Raw genomic sequence first — 26,501 nt, forward strand, 5'->3', positions numbered from 1 at the left:
AGAGGTGAATGAACAAAAGACAACTATCCAATTTTTCAAAATTTGTAATCGAGTTTGTATCAAAATGTGTATTGCTGGTGGCGTTTTACAGGCGCATGCCTCGTAAAATGATGTGAAACACCCAGTATGTACTACAAGTGCCTTATTCTGATTCTGGCTGAATATTTATGTTCCAATAAAAATATCATTGAAATGAGCTGGTTGAACTGTCGCTTGTGTATGTATGTCTTTTAAAAATATATTTTTTTCGGTATGTATCTTTGTTTTTAAGCTTAATCCTCTATTGTTTAGGCTATTAAATTTCTTTTAATTTAACTAGGAATAAATATTTATATAAAAATTTATTTTTAATGATTTAATGTCTTTTAATGTAGAAGGTGCCATAAGTATAAGTAAGTGCATTTTTTTTCTTATTTATCGTTAAGTGAGAAAATTTGATTTTTGTGTTTTACTTTCATGTGAATTTAGAATTAAACTAGACGAAAGTTTTATGACTTGAATAAAAACGCTAATTTATTATCATAATTAATTAAGATGAAGATTCAAACAATAAAATTTGGAATGCATTTTTTATTGGGTTTGCATTAGCTATTAAATCACAAAGAAAAAACGCCTGGGTACTCAAATTGTAAATTCTAATGATCGCATAGTAGGTACTAAATTTTATTTTATTTATTTAATTAATAATTCTTGTATTTTTTTTATTTTCTAATAATAATTATTTATCTCATTCTCATTTTTTTTCCTAAAATGAATAATCTAAACCTTTACTGTGTATTACAGGTTGCATCTTTTAGGCGTAAAATTAAGTTTAAACACTTTGTATTTAAGATGTATTAAGACTTCTTTCCTTTGAGGGTAGAATTTGAAAATGTGTGAAAGCTAGTCAACGTATAAGTTCGGGGGCAAATGTCCCCGCTTGTTATTTTGTATAATGCGTATGCAATTATTTATACACCACCATGTAGAAGTTGCCTACACGGCAGCTCGACCATGTGACCGGCCCCGTTTTTCTCAATTCCCGAAGTGGGCTGGCGTCGAAAATAATGTCATTTCTCGTCAGTTTTTCATCCCGTTTTTTCCTGTCGCCCTTGCGTAGAGTCCCCCCGATCCCGAATTTATTGAATGAATTGCCGGAAGTACCGTTATTCCGCCGCCGTCCCTCCCCCTCCTTCCGGCGGGCGCAGCGTACGCGTTTAGTTCATTCGGTTGCCGTGTCAGTGGAGCAGCCGCTTCGTGGAGCACCTTGTAGTGACCGTAGTACGCGTAAAAGGTTCTGTTTTCTCGCCAAGGAGTCCGCAATGCCCACTGGGAAGCCGTTCGAGAGGCTGCCGGAGACGGTCAGACCCAAACACTACGTGCTGGAGCTGGTGCCGGACCTGAAGGCGCTCGTCTTCGATGGAACCGTCGCCGTGCAAATTGAGGTAGGTCCACCATATGCCGGCGCCCGAGGGCCACCACTGACGCTCTGGAACGACGCCGCCTCCCTTAACTGCCGGGGGCGGCGGCCGGAAAAAAAGCCGTGGAGATTGAGGTTAGGTCAGTGGCGGCGAGGCGCTAGTACACACAGGGTCAGTAATACGTGACGAGCATAAAAAAAAACCGTAAAATTTGGTAAATTATAATAATGTATTAATTTTCTTGGTCTATTTAGTCTTCTCTTAAGGCTTTTGAAAACAATTTCGTAATAACAACTTTTTATTGATTATTTTGAGTCCTTTAAGCTTAGGCGCTAATTACTTAAAATTGTTTTTTTTTTTAAACAGATTTTATGTACTATGTGCTTTTAAATGATTTTCATCTAGTTAACTTTGAAATTGGTTTACATGTAAAAAAATTTGTGCCGCTCTACTCAATTGAATCCTCTGTCAATAAATGTCAAATCTGTCACTTGTGAAATTCAAATAAATTCTTTTAAAAATTTCGTTAAAATGCATCTAAATTGTTACATTGTGCAAGAAAACACTTTTATTATCAAAGATTATTTACGAATTGGAGAAGTAATAAATGGAGAACGGTAATATTCGATGTCTAAATGCCTTTCATTAGTTCTATGAAGCGGCATTTCCTGATTTTACATGAGAAATTCACAGACGACTAGATAAGAATCATTTAAAAACACATTGTATATTTGGAAATTATTTTGCCGCATTTTTATTGGTTTAGTAATAAAAAAATGTTTTTGCTTAATATTTTTGCTATTTTTGATATATTCTATTTATTTTTTTTAATACGATGGTACTTACTCTTACATCTGTGTGTATATTGAATTCTTCACACGCAGATTTAAAAAAATCGAAGTATCACTTAGCTATGTGGTCATAAAGAAAATATTTATAAACATGCAAAAATATGGTCCTAAAAAAGTACATTATGTTATTGGAAGTAAAAGTGATACTTTATGTGGCGAAGCTGAACATTTATAATTCAATATAATAATTTAGATGAGTTTCATAAACTCATACTTATACTCCGAATATTACTATTCACAAACTTAATTTTTCAGCAAAATATGTAGAGAATGAGAGAATTTTTTAAAGGACAAAAATAATAAACTTTAAGTGAAAATAATAACTGTTAGGTAAAAAATCGTATAAATGTTAGGTAAAAATTATAATAAACGCTATATAAAAACAGTATCTTCTACTATAGATTATGTATACAGTGTGTCTCAAAATTGGCTAATTCCGAGTTTAGAGCGTTGTAGAGAATCGGTTCTGCGTTTTAAGAGATATATATTAACCGAAATTTTACCTCAAAAGTTGTTTTTAGTTTATGTCTAGCATATCATATATTTAGCTTAGCTTTTTGGGTGTTAAATAGCTAGGCAGGTATGGCTTTTTATAAGTATGTGTAGTATTATAATTTTTTTAGCAAGTATTATTTAAATATACATTATTACTTAATATTTAGATTTTATTTTTATAATGTTTATACAAGTATTTTTTATTTTCTTCTTCTCCTACAGTCTACAGTAAATGACCACTTCTTACTCGTTTTGGTATGAGATACATTGGAAAATTGGTAAAAGTAAAAACGCTTAGGCACAAAAGTAGGACTTTTACTCTATGGCTGAAAAATAAAACTTTTACTTATGATATACAGTCGTAAATGTTGTCACTTTTGTGACGTTTGTGCATAAAAATTGTTATCAAAGTTTTATCTTTGAAGAATTGGTAATTCTAAAGAAGCTGAAAATCCTATTAATTCCAAACCTAAAAATTTAAAATAAATGTTGCAGAAAATCAACAAAAATGACCTTGTGTTTACAAAAAATGGGTGACAAATCCTTCATATTTATAAAGAACTGCAAAAATTATTTGCCAGTGGTCACAAAAAATTAAGTAAAATTTTTTGATATTTATAAAAAAATCAGGGGGAAAATACCCATAGACGCAAACAATTCAACATAAAGTTCTGACAAATTTATTGTATAAATTCCAGTTCAGAAGTGTAAAAAGTTTTGAGAAACTAAGTAAAACTAGAAATAGGTATGAAAATATTAAATTTAAAATCATAAAAAATTTGAATATAAATTAATAATCAGTGATAATTTTAATTAGTAATTTCAAATTAAAGGTTTGAAAAACATACTCGTAAATTTTAAGTTCATGAGTAATCAAAAAATCAATAGTTACAATAGTTACACAAAGTTATAAAAAAGTGAACAAATGAAATCCAAATTTCAAAATTTGAATTTAAACTTTAAAAATAGGTTTAAGAAAGTTGCGTTTTTCCACGCATCCAGTCCTGAAAAGTTTAAATTTAAATAATAAATCTGAAATTTGCACACAAATAAATAACTCAAATGCGAAAATCTAAAAATCAAATTAGAAATTCATTTGAAATCACCCTGTTTTCTTTATTAAATTCTTTTATGTTTGTTATTTCATTTAGTCTGTAGAAGTTTTGTCTCGTGAAGATTTAACAGCCACGCCACTGATTTATTCATTCATTCATGAAAAATGCAATTTTTTCGTCCCGCGTATTTGTAAAGCTTGTCAATGAACCGTTGACCCTCTCATTCAATGATAATTACAATAGGGAAAAAAACGATTTGTGATACTATTTTAAATTAACTTTAATTATGTAACTGTAAGTAAAAGGAAAGTGAAATGATAAAAGTACAATCGACTTGTTTGTAAACGATACAAATCATGCTGTGATTTTTGGTAGACTTTCAAATTTTGTACGTATTTATAAATCAAGATTACGAGATTACACCAACGAATGGAAAATTACAAGTGTTTTTATGTGTGTAGACGAAAAATACACACAAGCAAAGTAATGACTTTTACCTGGGTTTCGATTGTGGTTTTTTTCTTGGAAGGATTTTGTTGTAATTAAAAAATGACCGACATTCCAACGAGATTGAATTTTTAATTTTTTCCACTATTGTTTAATAATGTTTATTAAATTATTTATTGGTTATTTGTGATAAAGTCGGTTTTATTAATCATAAAAGGACGCTGATAAACACTTATTTTATGTTTGGTTGTTAGAACAATCTCTTTGAAGTGTGCAAAATTAAAGAAAGGAATCAAACGCTTTCTGAATCAATTGGCAAATTTTCTTATATGTATTTAATTTGGTCACAATAGACCGCAAAATCTCGAAAGTTTTGGCAACACTGTCGGTTCATTTCAACCGTTTTCCTCACAGTTATAATATCAGAAATACGGTAAACTGCCGCTTATCTAGATCTTGTTGTTTATTTAATATTTGTTGAAATTATATTTTTCATGGTTATGGCGTCACCGTTGTTTAAATATTTATTCGTATTTTTTGTTGCTTTCTTATCGAAGCAGCATGGTAGTAAACTTATTAAAATAAATTGCTTTGTCTGATAATTTTTCCAGTGGCGTAGCATTTAATTGTGTCCCAGTTATTCCGTATGTTTGTTCATTCAATCGATAGATGAATGATAACACAATTAAAATGTTCCGAGGGATTACGTGCTTGTGGTGCTTAATAAAGCGACTCTTACATAATTACAACAAACAACAACAACAGCACCAAGTGTAGGTAGAGAAAAGTATTGGATTGTTGAATAGACCGGTAATGTGCCATACTTGGGTGTAACGAGAAGGGAAAGCAAGGAGAAGCAGTCGCAGGCCGCCCCTAACAATAAAATTAATTATTCCGATATCGGTACGATCTCGAAGGAAAATTTATACGGAAAACACAACCTTTCACTTTTACCGTTTGACGGACGGCTTGAGAAATAAATTTTCGTAAAATTTCAAATGTTTTGTTGAGTGATCTTTTTGTCACATAAATTGGGCGTAATGAGTAAAGATTGACATTCAAATTTGTGTTTGAAAGCAAAATGTTTCATAACGTCCTGGTTTTGCCTAATAATGGGAGTCATTATTGGTTAAGTGTATGACGAAGTTTGCAATTAAGTTTGATAAGCTCATAAAATTGTGGTGGATGACGAGGAAATTATCGAAAATGTGGCATAACAAGTATAAATGAGCGGTTCGAGAGACGTAATTTACATTCATTTAAATTTGTAATTTTTGGCCTCTGATGAGACGTTCACAAATAAAGCAATTATCCAATTTTTAATTACACTGTCCCACAAATTTTACCATTCACTCTTTTCTTTAGACGAATGCTAAATACGAATTTCGAATGTTTTTTAGAATATCGCTTCAAAAATTTTGAAAATGTCAGTAAAAAGTGGCTTCTATTGATTATTTTATGTAGAATCCAAATTTAAAACCCGTTTGTTTCTATCGGTTTTACTTTAAATTCCAAAGAAAGCTTTATTTTCAACCAAAATCAGGAAAATTTTACGGTTGTTTTGTTAAAAAATGATTCGTGTACAAACGAGCCAATGCCAAAATATTTTGAGGAAACCTAGGAAAAAACTAAAACATTCAAGAAAGGTCCACTATAAATATTTTGCAGTCGAAGGCTCTTTTGGTTAAGTTGTTTTCTCCCAAAAAATTAAGATTTTACGGATGATTCGCCAAAAAATAATTTGTCTATAGACGAGACAGTGCCAAAATATTTTGAGAAAACCAACAATTTATTAAAATCCCAAGAAGAATTGTTGTCGGTTCATATTTTTTTGGAGTGGAAAGCCCTTTGAATAAGCTTTATTTTCATCAGAAATCAGGAAAATTTTACGGATGATTTGTCAAAAAACAATTTATGTCTACAAATTAGGCAATGCCACAATACATACTATTTTGTCGATTTAGTATTTTTTTGTAGTTGAAGGCTCTTTTGATAAACTATGTTTTCTGCAAAAAATCATGTAAATTTTTGATTGATTTGCAAAAAAACATTTTGTCTATGAACGAGCAAATGCCAAAATATTTTCAGAAAACCAAAAATTCATAAAAGCCCAAGAAGTGATTGTCGGCTCATTTTTTTTTTAGCAGTGGGCTTCTGAATAAGCTTTATTTTCACCAAAAAATTATTGTCACGGATGATTCGTCAAAGAATAATAATAATACGAGCCAACCAATGTCCAAATATTTTTAGAAAAAAAAATTATTAAAATCTTGAGAAGTGATTGTCGCTTCAGAATTTTTTTTGACTGGAAAGTTCTGTGAATAAGGTTTGTTTTCATTAAAAATCAGGAAAATTTTACGAATTTATCAAAAATAATTTTCGACAAATGAGCTAATGCCAAAATATTTTGAGGAAACGAAGAAATTTATTAAAACAAGAAGTAATTGTCTATTTTTTTTGCAGTCGAAAGTCCTTTTGATAAGCTTTATTTTTTGCAAAATATTAGGAAAATTTTACGATTGATTCGCTAAAATACATATATTTTGTCTATAAACGAGAAAATGGCTAAATATTTTGAGAAAATTAAAAAATTTATGAAAGCCCTAAAAAGTGATTGACGGTCTATTCTTTTTTAGCAGTCTAAAGCCCTCTGAATAAGCCATGTTTTCACCAAAAAAATCAGGAAAATTTTACGGATGATTTGTCAAAAAATGATTCATCTACATACGAGCAAATGCCAAATAATGTCGAGAACACCAAAAAAATCATTAAAGTCCTACGACATTACTGTAGCTTCGGAAAAAACATCGTCAAAAACGAGCCAAGCCAAAATATTTTGCGGAAATCAAATCAATTACGGACTTAAGTGATTTTTGGTTGAATCTAAGGCCTTTTGAATAAACTTTGCCTTTCCAAAGTTCAGAAAAATTTTACGTATGATTTGCCTTAAAATTATTTGACTAAAAACGAGTTAATGCCAAAATACACTGCTCAATAATTGAAGTGGATATTGAGAGAAATTCTAAATTTTGGTAATTCGTTGTATATTCAATAACAAAAAACAGTCACAATAAATAAATTTATACTCGTTCACACTCAAAATTAAAAACTGAAAAAAATTGTCCCTGAAAAACCAGAACTAGAAGTAAAACAAAAAATGAATAAAACCTAACGAAACTTAAAAGTTCTCAAAGTCAAATTTTACACCGTCCCTACAAAAACCTAGTACCGTGTAGGTCCTCTCCTGGCTCTTAGCAGGGCTTTTACTCGATTGAAGAGACTCATTATTAAATTATTAATAAAATCTTAAGGTATCGATCCCAAATTTCTTACAATTCATTAGCCAGTTCTTGTAACGTTTCAAGAGGCTGCTGGAGCTGGTTTAAACACCTAGACATTTCGGTCCAAACATGTTCAATGCAGTTCATGTCAGGTGAACAGGGTGGCCACTCCATTCGTGTAATGCCATGATGTTCTATGCGCTTATTCAAAATTCTGGCGCGATGAGGGCGGGCATTATCATCAATAAAGACGAATCTTTCGCCTATTGCACCAAAAAATTGTACAATTATCGGCTCTATTACTCTATCTCGAGAACGCTCAGCAGTCATTGCTTCATTAATCAAGACCAATAGGTCTGTGCGGCCATTAAAACATATGCCTCCTCACACGCACACTGATCCGCCACCAAAAAGAGTGGTTGAAGCCATCACATTTGCATTGTACCGTTGTCCTCTTTCCTTCCACACTTTTTAGCATTTTGGCTAAGAGAACAACGGTATAATGACAATCTAACCACTCTTTTTAGTGGCGGGTTAGTGTGCGTATGGGGAGGCATATGTTTTAATGGCCGCACAGACCTATTGGTCTTAATTAATAAAACAATGACTGCTGTCCGCTATCGAGACAGAGTGATAGAGCCGATAATTGTGTCATTTTTTGGTGCAATAGGCAAACGATTCGTATTTATTGACAATAATGCCCGCCCTCGTCGCGCCAGAATTGTGAATGAGCGCATAGGACACCATGGCATTACACGAATGGAGTGGCCACCCTGTTCACCTGACATGAACTGCATTGAACATGTTTGGACCGAAATGTCTAGGTGTTTAAACCAGCTCCAGCAGTCTCCTGACACTTTACAAGAGCTGGCTAATGCATTGCAAGGAATTTGGGAAGTGATACCTCAAGATTTTATGAACAATTTGATAATGAGTCTCTCCAATTGAGTAAGAGCCCTGCTAACAGCCAGGAGAGGTCCTACACGGTATGGTAGCGCTCAGCTCCGTTTGCGTGTGCGTCATCTGACATTTCTGTCACTACGTTTACATAGCAGGGGCATAGCGGTGACAAACTATCAAATATTTTTTGAGGTTACGAAGTGTTTAAATTATGAGTTGTTACAAAAAATACAGATTCACAAAACAAGAACTAATAAACGCAGAATCAAAAACCTAACGAAACGCAAATCACAAAACACAATAAACGAACGTAAAATACTTGCGATTAACACCGATAACACTTTCGACAACCATGCGACGACGTCTATAATTTACTGTCAATGTCAGGTTGACAAATTCGCGACACTTGACGGTGTTGTCGAAGTACACATGTAAATTAATGTTCAAGGATACCACCCTTAGATACCCCTTAGTTGTATAAATTTACATTGTTTTTGATAATTTTTTTTACAGCTTTGTGTTGGTAATGAAAAAATGAAATTGATGACGCACACGCAAATCGAGCTGACCGCCACTATACAAGGTTTTTGTAGGGATGATGTAAAATTTAAATTTGAGAACTTTTAAGTTTCGTTACATTTTATTCGATTTTGTGTTTTACTTCTAGTGCTGGTTTTTTACGGACAATTTTCTTCAGTTTTCAATTTTGAGTGTGAACGAGTATAAATTTATTTTTTGTAATTATTTTTTGTTATTTAATATACAACGAATTACCAAAATTTAGAATTTCTCTCAATATCCACTTCAATTGTTGAGCAGTGTATTTTGAGAATACCAAAACACTTGTCGGTTTTTGCAATCAAAGGCCCCTTTGAAAAGTTTTGTTACCTGTGGTTAGTTTATCATTGGAAACATTCAGCACTCGAAAAAAAGTGGGGCAGTGTTATTGTTCAATTAGTTGTTACTCTTTTTCACAAACAGTGGGTAAGAACAATGCAGTTTATAATTAACTTTTATTATCCTGGATGTTGCGACAATTTTTAATCTGTCTTAATTAGTAGCTTTCAGTGGCAATAAAGTTTTAAAATGATGTTCATTGTCAAGTTTTCCTCTTTATAATTATACAAACAAGGTGTTTGTTTGGTTCTGTATTTGGAAAGGCAGTTTTCTTGTGCAATTCGCATCATATCTCTGAAATCTGAAACGCGTCGGTGTGGTCGCCAAGAATAAAGATTTTATGAAGTACTACATACGCAAAGCGTATAATTTGTTTTTGCAAGAAACGGGTAAAAAGTGCATTAGCAGACAGGATATTATATACACAGTGTATTTCTTTGAATTTCAAATTTTTTATCAGTGATTTCAAGGCGATATTTACAAAACAATTTTTTCTGCATATTTTATTTAAATTTATACAAATTGTCTCAAATTCTGATCAAAAAACCAGAATCTATGAAATTGAAGAGTGGTCAACCTTGTTAACAACCCCCCTCAGCAGGAAGCACGTGTTTGTAGTAATTTGAGCGTTATTTTTTGCTGTAATTTGAGGTGTGAAGGTGAGTGAAAAATTGCATCTCAGACCGTAAAAAAGCGCATTATTTGCAAAAACCATTCACATAACGATGTCGACACAGATGCAATAATAATTAATTAACATTACTGATTATGGAACCGAGAGAGGAGGCTCGAGAGGCCTTCGCGAGGCTCGATCCGCCCATAACGGTACCGGGCATTTATCGCCCTCGACAGGTAGTGTCCGACCTAACAGTACTTGAGCCCTTTTATAACGGTTTCGGCGCATATGACACAGCAATCCTTTTTTCGGTTGGACAAACAGCTGTCCCAGCGAGTTGAAAAAGCCCATTATTGATCGGTAAATGTTGAAAAATTAATATATTTTTTTATATAAAAGCCCCTACCTCACTTAAAATTATTTTTTATACAGCGTGTTTCCCAAATTAGCTACAATACAAACATGTTTTTTCTAAATGGAACATCCGAACAGGATGTCTCGCGACATAGTGCACATATTTTAAACATGGGTTAAGCATTAAAAATTATACTGACCCATATTTTTTTATTATGGAATTGTTGCATTTCCAAAGTTACCCCAAAAATACAGATTATATTTTGTATCTTTAAAACTACCTATGCAATTTTTATATATTTTTTTAAAGAAGAAATTACGCAGTTTGTTGCAAGTTGAATAACCTGAAAATTTTAAATGGAACACCTTATTTTTTATTTTCGCAACTAAAAGGCTTGTAGATTCTCTCTGTAAAAATATTCACAGTTTAATGTTTTCTCTGATAATTCAGTTGATATTTAACTTTAAACATTAAAAAAAATATGTTAAATTTTCCCTAACGGACTGCTCTAATAAGTGGATATCTTTTTTAAGCAGACACATTTCTTGGAACCTTATTTTTCTCTATACATTTTAATGTAAAACAGAATAATAAACGGAGGCTGCGCCGGCGCGCCGCTCTCTCGTACCCGGACGCGGACACTATATTATATTTTGTATTTTAATCTCTCATAAGCGGACACGTAACTCGAGTAAATGTATTCTGCGTAGAAGAATTCATAACTGTGCTTAAAAATGAAAATGGACATAAATACGATACATTTTTATACATACATTTATTTGACATATTGTAAATTTATTTGGTGTGTTGTAAATTTTGTTTAAATATTCATATTTCAAGTCAAGTACAACGTTCCATACATATCTTTTCCAAATAAACCGTTTTATAATTAAAAAAATTGGAGTAATCTAGTAAACGGACATCTCCCATGAGTAGACAAAAATGTTGGTACCGTGACTGTCCGCTTGTGGGAGCTTTCACATTATTTAGTGTTTCAGTATTCTAAAGGTGAATTTTTCTGCTAAAAGATAATAAGTTAATAAATGTTTAACCTTTATTAGGCCATTATTTGTCATTTATTACATTGAAACAATTAAAATTTTAATATTTATGTCGAATTTTTAAATCCCCGTATAAACTTTCACAAATGATGCATGGAGGAGTTACTACTATGGTAGTAGTCCTGGGCTACTTAATTTTGGCCGCCCCTGCCTACGAAATTTCTTAAAAAAACATTTATTGGTTAATTTAAAAAATAAGGAAAAACTTACAAATCCCGAAAAGGAAGAATTTTTATTCACAGAGAGATATTTTTTATCGTGGGGATTTTGGAAATTTGTACCAATAGAGATCATCCTTCAAAATTTTAAATGGTACCAACTAAAATTTTTTTTTCGAGCAATGGAATCTGATAAAAACATATCACTAAATATGTAAAGTAAATGAGCAAAAAATTTCGGACCCTTGTAACATTTCGCTGACATAAACGTGTGTAATTTCCCATCCTTTTTGACAATGAAAACTCAAAAGTGCCCGAAATTTATTTTTTACTCGCCATTGTATTAGCTGTTTCAAAACTATAAAAACGCCAACGTCGCATTTTACCGAATTATTTTCTTAATTAGATTGATAAAATTGTGTAATAACTTCATTCTTTTTATCAGTTGATCTTCTCTAAAATTCATGTATATCTTTAACTTTTTTAAATCAGTTTATTTTAATGAAACAGCAAACCCAGTTCTAGCACAAGTTTTATACAAATGCAAGATAGTTCTGAAAATTATATTAAAAAAACCTGAAAATTTTCACCATAGATCCACCAGATTTTTAAATGTCTTTATTTTCTAAGATATCTATTAAAATATCCCCTGTATTAATTTAAGAAGTTTTTGTTTTTCAAAAACCGTAACCATTTTTATACTTGTTTCTTGTATAATAATATTACGTTGTCGGAGACTTTTTTCAAAGACTACTTAGGCTCTTCTACCGTTTTACTCATCGTGTATATTTGTAATTTTCTGATATGGCTTTAAACTACTAAAAACTTTTTTAAACCCATTAACCCAACAATTAAGAATTTAACAAGTAAAAAATAGGTACGACGAAAACAAAAAATTTGGTCAATTTATTTAAAAAAAATGCAACCCGTCTATTTACTATATATTTTTTTAAATTAAAATAAACACATTTTTACCGCCGTTAAAATTCTGTCGCCCTGGGCTATAGCCCATATGTAAATAAGCCACTGATGCTACAGATTACTATGGTAACAGTACTAACAAGGATGCTCATGAATAATGTGCATTGTTGTTGAAATTAAGTTTTAAAGTCAAATAATATCTTTTTAGTTATTAACTTAAGGCATTTGAAACTTGTCTTTTCATAGAGAATTTAGAAATCTTGGAGAAGCGTTAAACAATTGTTACATATTTAAGTTTGAACTTTGCTTTTTAAGGTGGTGAAATTCCTACTTTTCTAGGGTTCTCAGTTTTTGTGTAATATTTTTTTAAACAGTGTATTTTCGTCAAAAAAATATATTTTTTTAAACTAAGTAGAATCGACCAATGTTTTGATCAAAATTATCGGTATTAAAAGCTGCCTTCAAAAATGGAACAAAATTTAGGGCGTGTCATTTAAAAATATGATATAATTTTGTATTGTAGCTCATTTGTGAATCACTCTGTATACTATTTGAAAATAATTTTAGGTGAGTGATATAGGGGGCTTTTGTGAAGAAAAAACTTAATTTTCTAACATGTTAATGCCAATAATGGAGTTTTTACAAATTGCTGGTACAGCCTGTATTTTCGCAGATTGTTAATATTGCGAAATAGCGATTGCACTCTCACGTGGGCCGCGGCATTCCGAAGGGCGCCCCTTCATCGGCTTGTCATTTATTCTATGATGAAATTCACATGCGACGAGTGATGCAAGGTCACGTGGGGGAACTTGGCTCATACAAAGTGCCTTCTAAACGATTGTGTATTCTTCAACCAATACTACGTGAAATTCCATAAAGGCAAAAAGAAATTTTGTTTATGTTATTGCCGGTGGCTTTCACTGGACGTAGCTGCTGCTGCACCTGCCTGACTTCATGTTCAAGCTTTACGAATTATTTTTACGCTCGGTTGACGGCGCTCTCCAAGTCAAAAAGCTCGAAAAGCTGAACGAATCCACATCAACGGTAAACCTGATTACAGGTGCTTACAGTTTTCAGATTGGAATTTCATTGTTATTAAATCGAAATTAAGAAAATACAAGCTGGGTTCTTCGAAATGATCTAGGACGCTTTCAAATTCTTCGTGATCTTTTTATACTTTGAGAGAAGAGTTTCAAAAATAAATTTGTTTGTTTGTTTGCAAATTTATCTAATTAATTTGGTTGGTGCAAAATAAGTATTAAAGTGCGCAAATAGAACAAAACACACTTTCCTTAGAATATCATTCCAATGAGTGTACAAAATTGAAGATTAATAAAATTCTTCGACGATTTTTCAACTGGGTTTATTTAGGTAAGAAGCTAAAAACAGGTTTTAAGGCATGAAAAAAGCTGAAATTACTTCTTTTTCTAACAAATTTTGTAATGTTTTAGCTTATTTTTGACATAATTTCGCTCAAAAACAAACGAAGTCGAGCGAAATAGGCAAAGTAATGACAATAAATGATAAATTAAAATGTTATGCCTCGATTTTGTGGCTCGTTTTGACACAGCCTGACAAAATAAATGAGTTTCTGATTTAAAAACGAAATAAATTGACTGAAATCAGTTAAAGTTCATATTATTTTCAATCTTTGGGGATTTTTCATCCACTTTTAGGTAAATTTTTTGAAGAAGTTCAAAACTCAAATAAGGCTAAAATTATACTTATTTTAGTTTGTTTTTAACGAACTTTTACGAAATAATTGCGTTTCTGACTGAAAACTGTACTAAAAAAAGACAGAAGACAGAAACAAATTTTAATTTTCGGTCTCCTCGGAAAAAAACTGAGATTTTAGCTCTAAATATGCTTAACTAAAAAAAATCTTGTACAAAAAATGGATCTCTGATTGAGAGCTAGTTGAAAGAATCTACTGGCCACATTTGATCCGAAATTAAAAACAAATAGTTTTTATCCCACAAACGTGTTTAAAAATTTGTTAAAGACAAATTTCACACAATGAGGATGTTTCCATTTTTTTTAAATCAATACCATTAATAGTCTTCACAGCTGCCCACTGCCGCCTGTAGAAAATTCGATTCTTTGAGGGGCTGTATCTGGTTAAAATTAACATGTTTTCAAAATTACTTCGCTGTTCCTCAATTTTTTCCAATTAGCTATTGCACTCCGATATCTTCTATAAATGTTCAGTGAACTATTAGCCCTAAATAAAATAAATAAAATTTAGAAATCTTACAATATAAAACCGTTTGATATCAAAAAATGAGAACTTTAAAGAACAAGAAAATCGTAAGTTCATATCTTTGTAAACTTTAGGTTTATAATTATAAACTTATTCATCGAACATATCTTCAAAAGCATTGACAAATAAAGAAATTGTATTTCTGTTTATGCAAGAGTCGATATCTTTAATAAGAAGTCGTTTGTAGAACACTTATTTTTTCACATGTTTTCCGTACAAAACATTTTGCAAGCATCGCTTGTTCTAGAAATCATAAAAATTTCCATTAGTTAATATTTTTAATTTTTTTAAATAAAATAATATTTTATTAATATTTTTTTATTAATTATTATTTATTATTTATAAGAAATTGTAGAAAAAATCTGAAAAAAGTCGAAGGGATACAGAAAGAAATAAAGCAAAAAAAACTAAAACGCTGATTTTTGTGTGATTATTAAAATTGATTATTATTAGATATTAGTGATTTATTATTGATTTATTTATTAGTATCTATTTAAAAAAATTACTTCAATCATCACAAATAACACTTTCTTTCAATATCTTTCTTTCAAAGCTGGACCGCTGTCACACCGGCAGATAAAAAAGCTTGTATTTTTGTTATTTTTTAGGCTATTGAATTATTTTTTTGCATTCATTTTAATGATAATAAAAATAAATAATAACATTTTGAAAAATTGGAAACTTCTTCATTTTCGATCGAAATTGGTGAAATTTTATTTGGTTTTTTACAAAATTTTGATTCCTTAATTAGCTGTAAACAGTATCAAAAGGACTTATTCGACTACCTACATTTAGTGATTTTCCACTCTGTTTTTTACAAGAAACTGGAAATAACTTCCAACATGTGTTTACTTGCAGTTTTCAACAAAACTTTATAGTTTTTTCGGCTTATTTTTTAAGAAATTTCGTTCAAAGACCAGTTAAATCGAGTGAAGCAAATCAATAAGATTTTGGCATGTTCTTGCAAAAGATCAAATGCATTAAATAGTGCGAAGTAAGCTAAAATTTTCATCAAAGTTCCTGAATAATTATTCAAAAAGTTGCCGAATTCTTTTACCTAAATGCATAATTATATTTTGCAAAATTTCATAAAAATAAGCCAAAAAATTACAAAACTGGGTCGAAAATGGTGCTAGTTTTCCTTATTTCGAACGTTTTAGCACATTTTTCTGTCAAAAAACACGAAAAATTGCTAGTTTAGTGGGAAAATTAAGCATTTTTTACTAAGAGCGTTTTTGAGAGAAAATGAAATTTAGCGTTATGGCAACTTTTTTATTCAGAAACACAGTTACTTCACGAAGTTTTATGCTCCAATCGTCAATCGCCAAAAAAATCGTCGGAATGACTTAAAAAAAATTTCCCCCAGGTTTCATTAAACTGGCTATAAAAGTTACCTTTGTCTTTTTCTGGCGTCTTTGTGTCACATTTTTTACCCGAAATCCAATTATTTTGCGAAATTAGTCAAAAATAAATAAAACCGTGTTCGTTTTTTGAGCGCTTAAGCACGTTTTTGAGATTAAAAAATTACTATTCAGTTAGCCAGTCACTCAATTTGGTAGAAAATAGTGACATTTTCTTTTTTTTTTAGCAAAAAAACTGCATTTTCTCGCAGGATTTTGTTAGTAGCTCAATGAGGTATACAAAAAATTCCTCGGCGGAAAAATTCAAAAACTTTACGTATTATAAATATTTCTGGCAAAGCAGGTATTTTTGAATTTATTGTAAAAGTGTGAAACGAAACAACAAAAATTGTTTTTTTGTTTTTTCAACATATAATTATGGAAATAAGTGTACAGAAAACAATTTTTGAATAAAAATTTGTACGTACGATAATGTTGACTACATTTTACATTTAGTGATAATTTATAATTTGTATATTGGACGTCATTTAGGCGTTTTTCAAGGCATTTTCTTTTGTTATCATCCAACGTAGGCATTGCTATCACTTTATTATACTGTCAAATTACAAAACAAATTGAATGAAAAACCTAACAACATCTAATAGCCGTTAATTTTTTCTGTATTTTTTAGGTTGTGAAGCCAACAAACGAGATTGTACTTAACGCCATCGACTTAGAAATCAAAGAAACGACCTTAAAAGGCCCCAATGTCTTAACACCGGACTCGACCAACTTCTCGGTCGAAGACGAAACCGTAACATTTAATTTCGCCAAACCGCTAACACCCGGCTCTTACACGCTCAGTATGCGCTTCAAAGGCGAACTCAACGACAAAATGAAAGGTCTCTACCGAAGCAAATACCAGAACCAAAAAGGCGAAGAACGCTACGCTGCCGTCACACAGTTCGAAGCAACCGACGCCCGTCGGTGCTTCCCCTGCTGGGACGAACCCGCCCTCAAAGCCACCTTCGACATCACCCTAACCGTACCCAAAGATCTAGTCGCTTTGAGCAACATGCCTGTCAAACAATCGAAGCCCCAAGGCGACCTGATTCGCTACGACTTCGCAACAACTCCAATCATGTCCACCTATTTGGTCGCCTGTGTGGTGGGGGAGTACGATTACGTGGAGGACAAATCAACAGATGGGGTGCAAGTCAGGGTGTACACACCACGGGGGAAGAAGGAGCAAGGGCTATTTGCGCTGGAAGTGGCAACGAAAGTGCTACCCTATTATAAGGATTATTTCAATATTGCGTACCCCCTGCCTAAAATCGATCTGATTGCGATCGCAGATTTCAGCGCGGGGGCTATGGAAAACTGGGGCTTGGTCACGTACCGTGAGACCTGCCTTTTGGTGGACCCCCAGAACACCTCAGCTGTGCAAAAACAGTGGATTGCGCTCGTAGTGGGCCATGAGTTGGCCCACCAATGGTTCGGCAACTTGGTCACGATGGAGTGGTGGACGCATTTATGGTTGAACGAGGGCTACGCCTCCTTTGTGGAGTATTTGTGCGTCGATCATTTGTTCCCCGAGTACGATATTTGGACGCAGTTTGTTAATGACACGTATATTCGGGCTTTGGAGCTCGATTGTTTGAAAAACTCGCACCCGATCGAAGTTCCGGTCGGTCATCCCTCGGAAATCGACGAAATTTTCGACGATATCAGCTATAATAAGGGGGCGTCGGTTATCCGAATGCTGCATAATTATATCGGAGATGAAGATTTTCGCAAAGGGATGAATTTGTACTTAACGCGACATCAGTATAAAAACACGTTTACTGAGGATCTTTGGGCTGCGCTGGAGGAGGCGTCCAATAAACCGGTGGGTGCTGTCATGTCGACTTGGACCAAGCAAATGGGTTTTCCGGTGATTAAGGTTACGAGCCGACCTGATAATAACAAAGGGGTGGTTTTGACGCTTGCTCAAAGTAAATATACGGCTGATGGGTCGAAAGCACCGGATGATTTCTTGTGGATGATTCCGGTGTCGATTATCACGTCGAAACAGAAAAATAAGCCCATTAGTACTGTACTTAAGACGAAGGAAGCGGAGGTTGTCATTCCGGATGTTGGTCCAAATGATTGGATTAAGGTAACATATTTGCGTAAACAGTTACGATTTTGTTTGACAAAACGAGTGAGCGCAGCGAATTAGTTTTGCAAATTATATCGGGTGATTCAAAAATATGTGGGATAATTTTAACCACGAATACCCCTCTACAATTAAGAATAGATAGGATAGTATTTACTGACCCACCACAAAAAATTGCGACACAAAGACGCTCTTTGATATGGTGTAAATGGAAATCTTGTAAAAGCTATACATTTCCGGTGACAAGGGGGCCCTTCCAGTTTTTAGGTGATAACTCAATTTTTCGGCCTATAAACACGTATTTTTGATACCAAAAATCAAAAGCTCAATTATTTTTTAATAAAAAAGGAACTCTTGCTTCATATCGCCAAAATGTACCGTTCTCGAGTTATTTGGGATTAAACTAAACTCTACACCGCAGTGCAGAATAAAAAAGTATAAATTTTGAGCATACCATTACCTTGGAAACTGTCGACTAAGAATGACACAGCTGTCATTGCTGTCACATTTGATGTCAATTTTATTTAATCTAAAGTATAACGATTTTCCCTCCAAATCGCTGTTTTTATCGATATTTCAATACTGGCATTATAAAACTATCTATAACCTAAATGAAGAATTAAAACGATCAGACACTAAGAACACAACCTCAACTGTAACAAATCACAAAATAAAATCTTTTCAACCATTTATAGTACCATTATTGCAATTTTTCTTTAATAGGAAGTTAATTTAATCCACAGGTTGTTGAAGCCTGCAAAGAATAACGCGCACGGTTTAATGTTTATTTACATTTTTTAAAATTACAAGAACTTCAACAACAATAAGCATGAAAGCAACAAATGCCGCTAGCGCGCTAGCTGGCGCCTGTGCTATTTTTCGTAAGCGCGAAAAAAAAATCATAAAGTCATAACGATAAAAAAATTCTTTTAGTATTTGGAAATGATGGCCTGATCACCCCATACTGGTAAGTCAAGAAAAAAAAATTATCCAGGTTATTATTGTTGTTTAATAAAAAAACCTTGACTTCATCATTCATATTTTCTTTGATATTCGCGCTTATGAAAAATAGCACTGGCGCCAATTAGCACGCTGGCGGCATTTGTTGTTTTTGTGCTCATTGTTGTCGAAGCTCTTGTAATTTTCAAAAATGTAAATTAACATTAAGCCGTGCGTTATTCTTTTGTGGATCAAATTAACTTCCTATTAAAGAAAAATTGCAACAATGGCATTACAACTAGTTGATAAGATTTTATTTTGTGATTTGTTACAGTTGAGGTTGTGTTCTTGGTCTCTGATCGTTTTAATTCTTCATTTGGATTATAGTTTTATAATGCAAGTAGTGAAGTATTGATAAAACCAGCAATTTGGAGAGAAAATCGTTTTACAGTGTGAAAACCTTGTGGTGTAGTCTCAGATCAAGTTGTGATGCCGGGATGGCTATCGCTAGCTCATGCATTATTTCTTCCAACACATAATCATGTCTTTTACTATTATCATCAAGAAATAATCAAAATTTACTTTGGATTAAATAAAATTGACATCAAATGTGACAGGAGTGACAGCTGTGTCATTCGTAGTGAACTGTTTCCAAGGTAATGGTACGCTCAAAATTTATACTTTTCTATTCTGCAGTGCAGTGTAGAGTTTAGTTTAATCCAAAATAACTAAAGAACGGTACAGTTTGACGACATGAAGCAAGAGTACCTTTTTTATTAAAAAATAATTGGGCTTTTGATTTTGGACATCAAAAATACGTGTTTATAGGCCGAAAAGTTGAGTTATCACCTAAAAACTGGAAGGGCCCCCTTGTCACCGGAAATGTATAGCTTTTATAAGATTTCCATTTTCACCATATCAAAGAGCGTCTTTGTGTCTCTTGGCATGCAAAATTTCATAATAATTGCAAAAACTGCAAGATTTGTCCCATTTTTTTAGTCCGCAACTCTAGGTATAGAACATTTAAACAAAATTTCTTCTTAAATTTTTAACTCATATTAGTTTGAGTTCCGACCAGGTTCCATTGCCAAGAACTAAAAAATAACTAAAAAGTAATAATAATAGTGCAGTGTTAACTGATAACTGTAAGAAAACTCAATTATATAACGCCATTCTACAGGGTGTTTCAAGTTTTAGTGCCAGTGGAAAAATAAATACTTCTAGCTGTTCAAAAGAAAAAACTTATATCGCAAACTATAGAAATTCTTACCCGCTTCAATTTGATGTTCTAACGTTACCCCAAAATTTCATAGTAAAACCCTGAAATGCAAAAAGCTACATTAAAAAATTTTTGTTTTCAAATTATTGCAATCGTTCTTTTATAATAAAATTCCTCCTATTTTTTAAGTGAGAATTTCGAAATTGAAATAGTAAAAAATCCAAAGCGATTGGAACTTCGACTAAATAAATGTTTTACCTTAATACCCTTTGAGAAAACACAGCTCTTGTCTTTGCTTGATTCACAAAAATTTGTACTCTTATTACTTGCCAAACTAAAAGTAATGATTTGTCACTTAAAAAATGCCCTTACAATAATTTAAAAACAAAAAAATTAATGTAGATTAGCATTTCACGCCCATACCATGAAAATGTGGGATAACATTAAAGCATCTCTTTCGATTGAAATATATATATTTTTTTTCCTTTAGGCAACTAGAAGTATTTATTTTTTCACTGGAACTAAAACTTGAAACACTCTGTACAGTTCCAGTGGGTCCAAAGATAGATCGCACCCGAAATATTAAACCGAACAGTAAATTTTGCGACAAAGTCAAAACTTTCATGTGGTTTTACTAAAGAGTAGATTTTGTAAAAAATAATACAATCACGAAATTGCGGTTTAAACCCTAATTAGAATAAATAGCACGAGAAAACCATTTTTTGAATTTTTGGCGAAAAGTGAGTTTTGCATTTAGACGGCTCATATCAGTTATTTTCAAAAGGACTTAGCTTCCTTTTTGCAAAAATTTTCATTTACTAAGGTCTATTAAAAGAACACGGTTCTTGAATATTCTGCGATAATTTTTACATTTAATAACCGAAAAGAACTTTCTAAGATAGTTTTCAAAAATCACAAATCAGTTTTTTCAAATGGAATGACTTATTTTTTCAGTAACGACTTTTATGAAGCCTTTTATCATCGTGTGTGAAGACGTGCTCCTAAAAAATTGTAGTTTTTTTCTCTTGTTATTTAAGTTCGTACTATTGTACTAAATTTTATAAAATATTGCCAATATTGATCTAATTTGTCTGTACGTGTTTTTAAAAGAAACTCAAAGAGTTTTTAATAATGAACGATTTTGTGGGCAGTGTCAGTTAAAGAAATTTTAATAAAACTTACTTAGATACTTACTAAGTAATACTGAGTCCAAGTTTTTATTTTATTTTTTTATTTTATTATTTATTTTTTTATTTTTTTTAATCAAGTATTGTCTTAGAGGTCAATAAATCTATTTCTAGGTGAATCCGGGGACTGTTGGCTTCTACCGCACTCAGTACGCTCCGGACCTTCTTGCCAAATTTATTCCGGCGATCAAAGACCGGAGTTTGCCTCCACTGGACCGACTTGGTCTTTTGGATGATCTGTTCGCAATGGTCCAAGCCGGACATACGAACACCGTCGAGGTCTTGAAACTACTTGAAGCTTTCACCGACGAGACGGACTATACAGTCTGGTCCTCAATCAACAATGTCTTGGTTAAGTTAAACATGTTGTTGAGCTATACCGACTGTGCGGACGACTTCAAAACGTACCAGAAACGCATTTTGAGCAAGATTTACAAACGGTTGGGGTGGAACCCCAAGGCTACGGAACGCCATCTCGACACCCTCCTCCGGGGGCTGGTTTTGGGCCGCTTGTCGTGGCTCGATGACGACGACACCATCGCCGAGGCCAAGAAACGTTTCGAAGGTCACGTCAATTCTAGTCAAACTTTACCGGCGGATTTACGAAGTGCCTGCTACAAAACTGTACTTAGAGCGGGGGGCGAAGATGTTTACAACACGCTTTTGAAATTGTATAGATCGGTGGATTTACACGAGGAGAAGGATCGGATCAGTCGAGCGCTGGGTGCAGCGAAGGATCCTGAGATCTTGTCAAGGGTCTTGAAGTTCGCCATATCGGTAAGGTAGAGTTCTGAGGGGTCTTCCACTATCTCTTTTTGTACAAGTATTTCCACAAAACAGGCCTACATTAGAAAGTATAACTTCCAATGTAGCTAGGGCTTTGAAATTTTGTATACGAGGTAAATCGATTATTCTGAGTTCAAAAATTCGGAAATAAAATTACCGTTGGGGGCGCCACTGAGCTAGGTCGAAAACAGTAACCATAAATGGCGGGAAAATGTTTATTCGGATATTTTGAGCGTTGTACGAATTTTGGGGCTTCACAATTATTGCATTGCCTATGCGGAATGACTATTGTATCTTTGGTAGAAGAAACGAATGTTGACAAATTAGAGATGACAAGGAAAACACGAATAACGATTGACTGTTTGGTTCACTTTCTTTATTGGAAAATTATTACAAAGACATTGAAAAGCCTACCTTTTGGCATAATTTACGTTTAAATGTATCAGCAGTTGTAAATCTTTATTGTAGTTTTGTAGATTTACCGCAGCATTTCATGATTTTTTCAGTGGAAAATTCTAACCTAAAATTCATAACACTTCACTAATTTATTGATTTCTTGAGCCAAACTTTGTGTTCGCTGTGATCCATTACTTATAATCTTTAATTAAACAACTGTTTGATAACACTTTGTAATCAAAATTTAAATATTTTTCACTTTTTATCCACTTTCAAGTTCCAACAATAAACACTTTATACCACGAAAAACTACAGAACCAAAGTCAACGCTAGTATTTATCACCACGTACTTTCAAAGTAATTCTTTCTATTGTAAGTAATTAACACTATACACGTAAAATTGTTGAACAATTCATTAAATGTCAGTTAAATGTGGCACTACGAAAATTTCTTTACTGTTTTCGACATAGTTCAAAAGTCGTCACCAGAGGGCGTCTAGTTAATTTTATTTCCGAATAGTTCTTTCTGTTGGACATTTGTGCTGTGTTTTTCACTCAAAAAAATTCAAATGCGCTGTTGCAGTTCTACTATGAACTGAAACGGGATATACATGGATTTTAAAAGAATCAATCTGCCGTGATTTTACGTCTACAGTGTAGTATTGCAAATATGCCTTACAATGCCAAATATTATTTAGAATTGTCAACTATTATTTTAAATTGCTTGCCGCAATAAATCAAACGAAGAAAGGGTACAAGATCGATCTTAGAAAAAAAAGCAATTGGTGTAATTTATAATCAAGCAATGCAATAAATACCACTTCAAAATCGAACACGGAAAATTTCTAGCACTATCTACTCTTTATTTAGATACATTATTCCGTAAAAATAAAACGATTTTTAAAAATCTGAATTATATATTTCAAATTACATTTTATTATCTTTCAATAATAATTTAATTTCTTCTAAATAATTTTTCTCCTTTTAATTTTGCGACTATGTCCTCTCCAGTACAAAACGAAATAATTTGGATTCACGAGATCCCACAAAAATTGACTCAAAACGAAAAATGTGACTTTTTTTCCAATAAACTGGGATATTCTTTATCCTGATCTGCACTCGTCTTTTGCATTCGCTTTCTTTTTACATTTTGGTCGAATTTTTTGCGACACCAAGCTCGAAATGATAATTTTATGAGAACTTCTTGACATTTTCTAATAAAATATTTGAATGAAGTAGTAAACTATACGTCCAGGTTGACTATTATTATCTCGAAAATTACATTTTCGAACAAATGGGAACACTTACCCTAATTTTAACAGAGGCATTTAGAGAATTGCAAATTAGACAGCTCTCTTAAGCGGTGTCATAACATAACAGAGATATTCAGAGATGTACACAATAATTTGGAACTAAAAATTTCTATTTTCATATTTTTATACAATGCTTATATTTTATTTAATTATTTTTTTAAATTCTATTTTATTTGTAATGCCAGTCGCAACTAACTCGTTTTTCGGAGGAGACGTTAAGCTGTCGGTCCCGGTCACTACTTGTGGTCGTAGGTCAGGTCAGAGGCTGTAGATGCGACCTAAAAACTCTGGCACTTGGGTGATGGCATTACCACCATACGCATATTTATTAATTTTTTTATTTCAAAACTCACCAGTTTCAATAACTTTTGAAACTGTAATCGCAAATAATTTAAAATCTTATTACGATTAAAATAAATGTAAGCTTCACAGTGAATGAACTTCAATGTTAATAATCTTTTTAGGGCAGGCGACAATTTTTTTAGTCTAATCTGTGCACAAGACGGATTACTTAATATATAAATAATAAATTTAATAATAATCCTATAAACTGGCCCTTATGGCCTCATTAAATTTTAATTCGTTGTTAAAAGTTAACAACGCGAATAGACCAATCAAATTAATCACACATTTAATTGCGGATTAAAACAATGACGCTTCTTTAAACCGGTCCTTAGGGCTGGTTTACAGAATATTTTAATCGCAATCAAATTTTTATTTTGAATTAATATAAGGACTGATCGGTTTACAGATTTAATTTAAAATTAAACTAATTCGAATTAGTTGCCATTTAAAATGCATTGACAAATGTCAAGTTAATAGCGATTAAAATTTAATCGCAATTAAAATGTTCTGTGAACAAGCTCTGAGGTCCGGTTTATAGAAAGCTTAATCAAATTTTAATTCGTTGTTAAAAGTTAACAACGCGAATAAACCAATCAAATTGGCTCAATTTCGTCACGTGATCACACATTTAATTGCCAATTAAATTAATGACGCTTCTATAAACCGGTCCTTGGTCCGGTTTACAGAAAGCAAAATTAGGATTTAATTCAGAATTAAACTAATTCGAATTAAGTTGGCATTTAAAATGCATTGATAAATGTTCAATTAATTTCGAATTAAAATTTGATTGCAATTAAAATGTTCTGTAAAGTGGCTCTTAGGGCCGGTTTATAGAAAGGTTTATTAAAATTTAATTCGTTGTTAAAAGTTAACAACGCAAATAATCAAGTATTTAATTGCCGTTTAAATTAATGACGCTTCTATTAACCGATTCCTAAGTATTGTAGAAAAATTCTGAAAAAATTAATATACATAGATGAAAACCATGCATAGATGAAAACAAAGTATTTAATAACAAATGTCGATTATTGTATGATTATTATTAGTTTCTGAGATACAGTAAAATTGTACTCTTAGCAGACTTATACTGTATATTTCCAAGCAAACGCAGATTGATTAGAATCGCGAGAGGGAATTTCAAAAGCAACATTACTTGCAGTATTTTACGAGGCGAGTTCAAACTATTCTCGGTATCAGCATGAAGGAAAAGAAATAACAGCTTCAAATATTTTTTATACTTTAATACAATCCTTCTTAACAACAATGCATAAAGTGCATCTTGAATTAACATTTCAATCACTTTAAAAATTTGTTTCCTTTGTTTTTTTCAATTAGGACATAAACAGTAGTCGTCACTGGGAGTCCGGAAGTACCTTAGGAGTCAGGTCATAAAAAATATTAAGTTTTGGTATCAATAACGGTTAGGTTATTCATTTGTGCTAACATTTTTGTTCTTATATGTCGTCTTCAGTGCTTTCTCTGTCTCTTCTTAATTCACTTGACCACTTTTGAATCGTAGATATCGAAAGTGTCATACAATGGAGTTGTACAACTATTGGGAGCAGTGGATGACCCCTCTAGATTTCTGTACCGCAAAGGGGGTCTGACTGTGTTTTTTACAGGAGGAGGTGCGGGCGCAGGACACCGTCTTCGTGATCATCTCCGTGGCGATGTCGCGCGTTGGCAGAGACCTCGCGTGGCGATTTTTCGTCGACAATTGGTCGCTATTCAATGATAGATACAAAGGGTATCTACTGACGAGGTTGGTTAAGTTCGTGGCGGAGAATTTCGCCAGTGAGGAGTCGGCGAAGGAAGTCGAAGAGTTTTTCAAGACGCATGATATCTCGGGAACGGAACGGACGGTGCAGCAAGCCGTTGAGACGATAAGGTTGAATGCGGCGTGGTTGAAACGCGACACAAATGCCATAAAGAATTACCTCACTAGCAACTGAGTTTACTTAATTTTTCTCTTGTCTATTTTCTACGATAAGGATCGTTTTGCCAGTGACTGTAACTATTTGTTTTTATTTTTTTTAATGTTTTGTAGCAGCGATACAGCTAGTTGTAATTGTAAATTATCTAATAAATGGTGATCTATTCACAGTCTTGTCGTTTTACTCCC

At 32.9% G+C, this 26,501-nt stretch overlaps 1 protein-coding gene across 1 annotated transcript; it reads left to right on the plus strand.

The window, feature by feature from the left end:
- Positions 1-976: 976 nt before the first annotated feature.
- Psa (Puromycin sensitive aminopeptidase) lies at positions 977-26,482 on the plus strand. Its single transcript, XM_064357373.1, has 4 exons — positions 977-1,424; positions 16,729-18,195; positions 21,655-22,317; positions 26,002-26,482. The coding sequence occupies exons 1-4, from the start codon at positions 1,047-1,049 to the stop codon at positions 26,329-26,331; spliced, it is 2,838 nt and encodes a 945-aa protein (XP_064213443.1). The 5' UTR covers positions 977-1,046; the 3' UTR covers positions 26,332-26,482.
- The last annotated feature ends 19 nt before the right edge of the window (positions 26,483-26,501 follow it).

This window comes from Tribolium castaneum, chromosome 1 (genome assembly GCF_031307605.1).
Source record: "Tribolium castaneum strain GA2 chromosome 1, icTriCast1.1, whole genome shotgun sequence".
NCBI classification, from domain to species: domain Eukaryota; kingdom Metazoa; phylum Arthropoda; class Insecta; order Coleoptera; family Tenebrionidae; genus Tribolium; species Tribolium castaneum.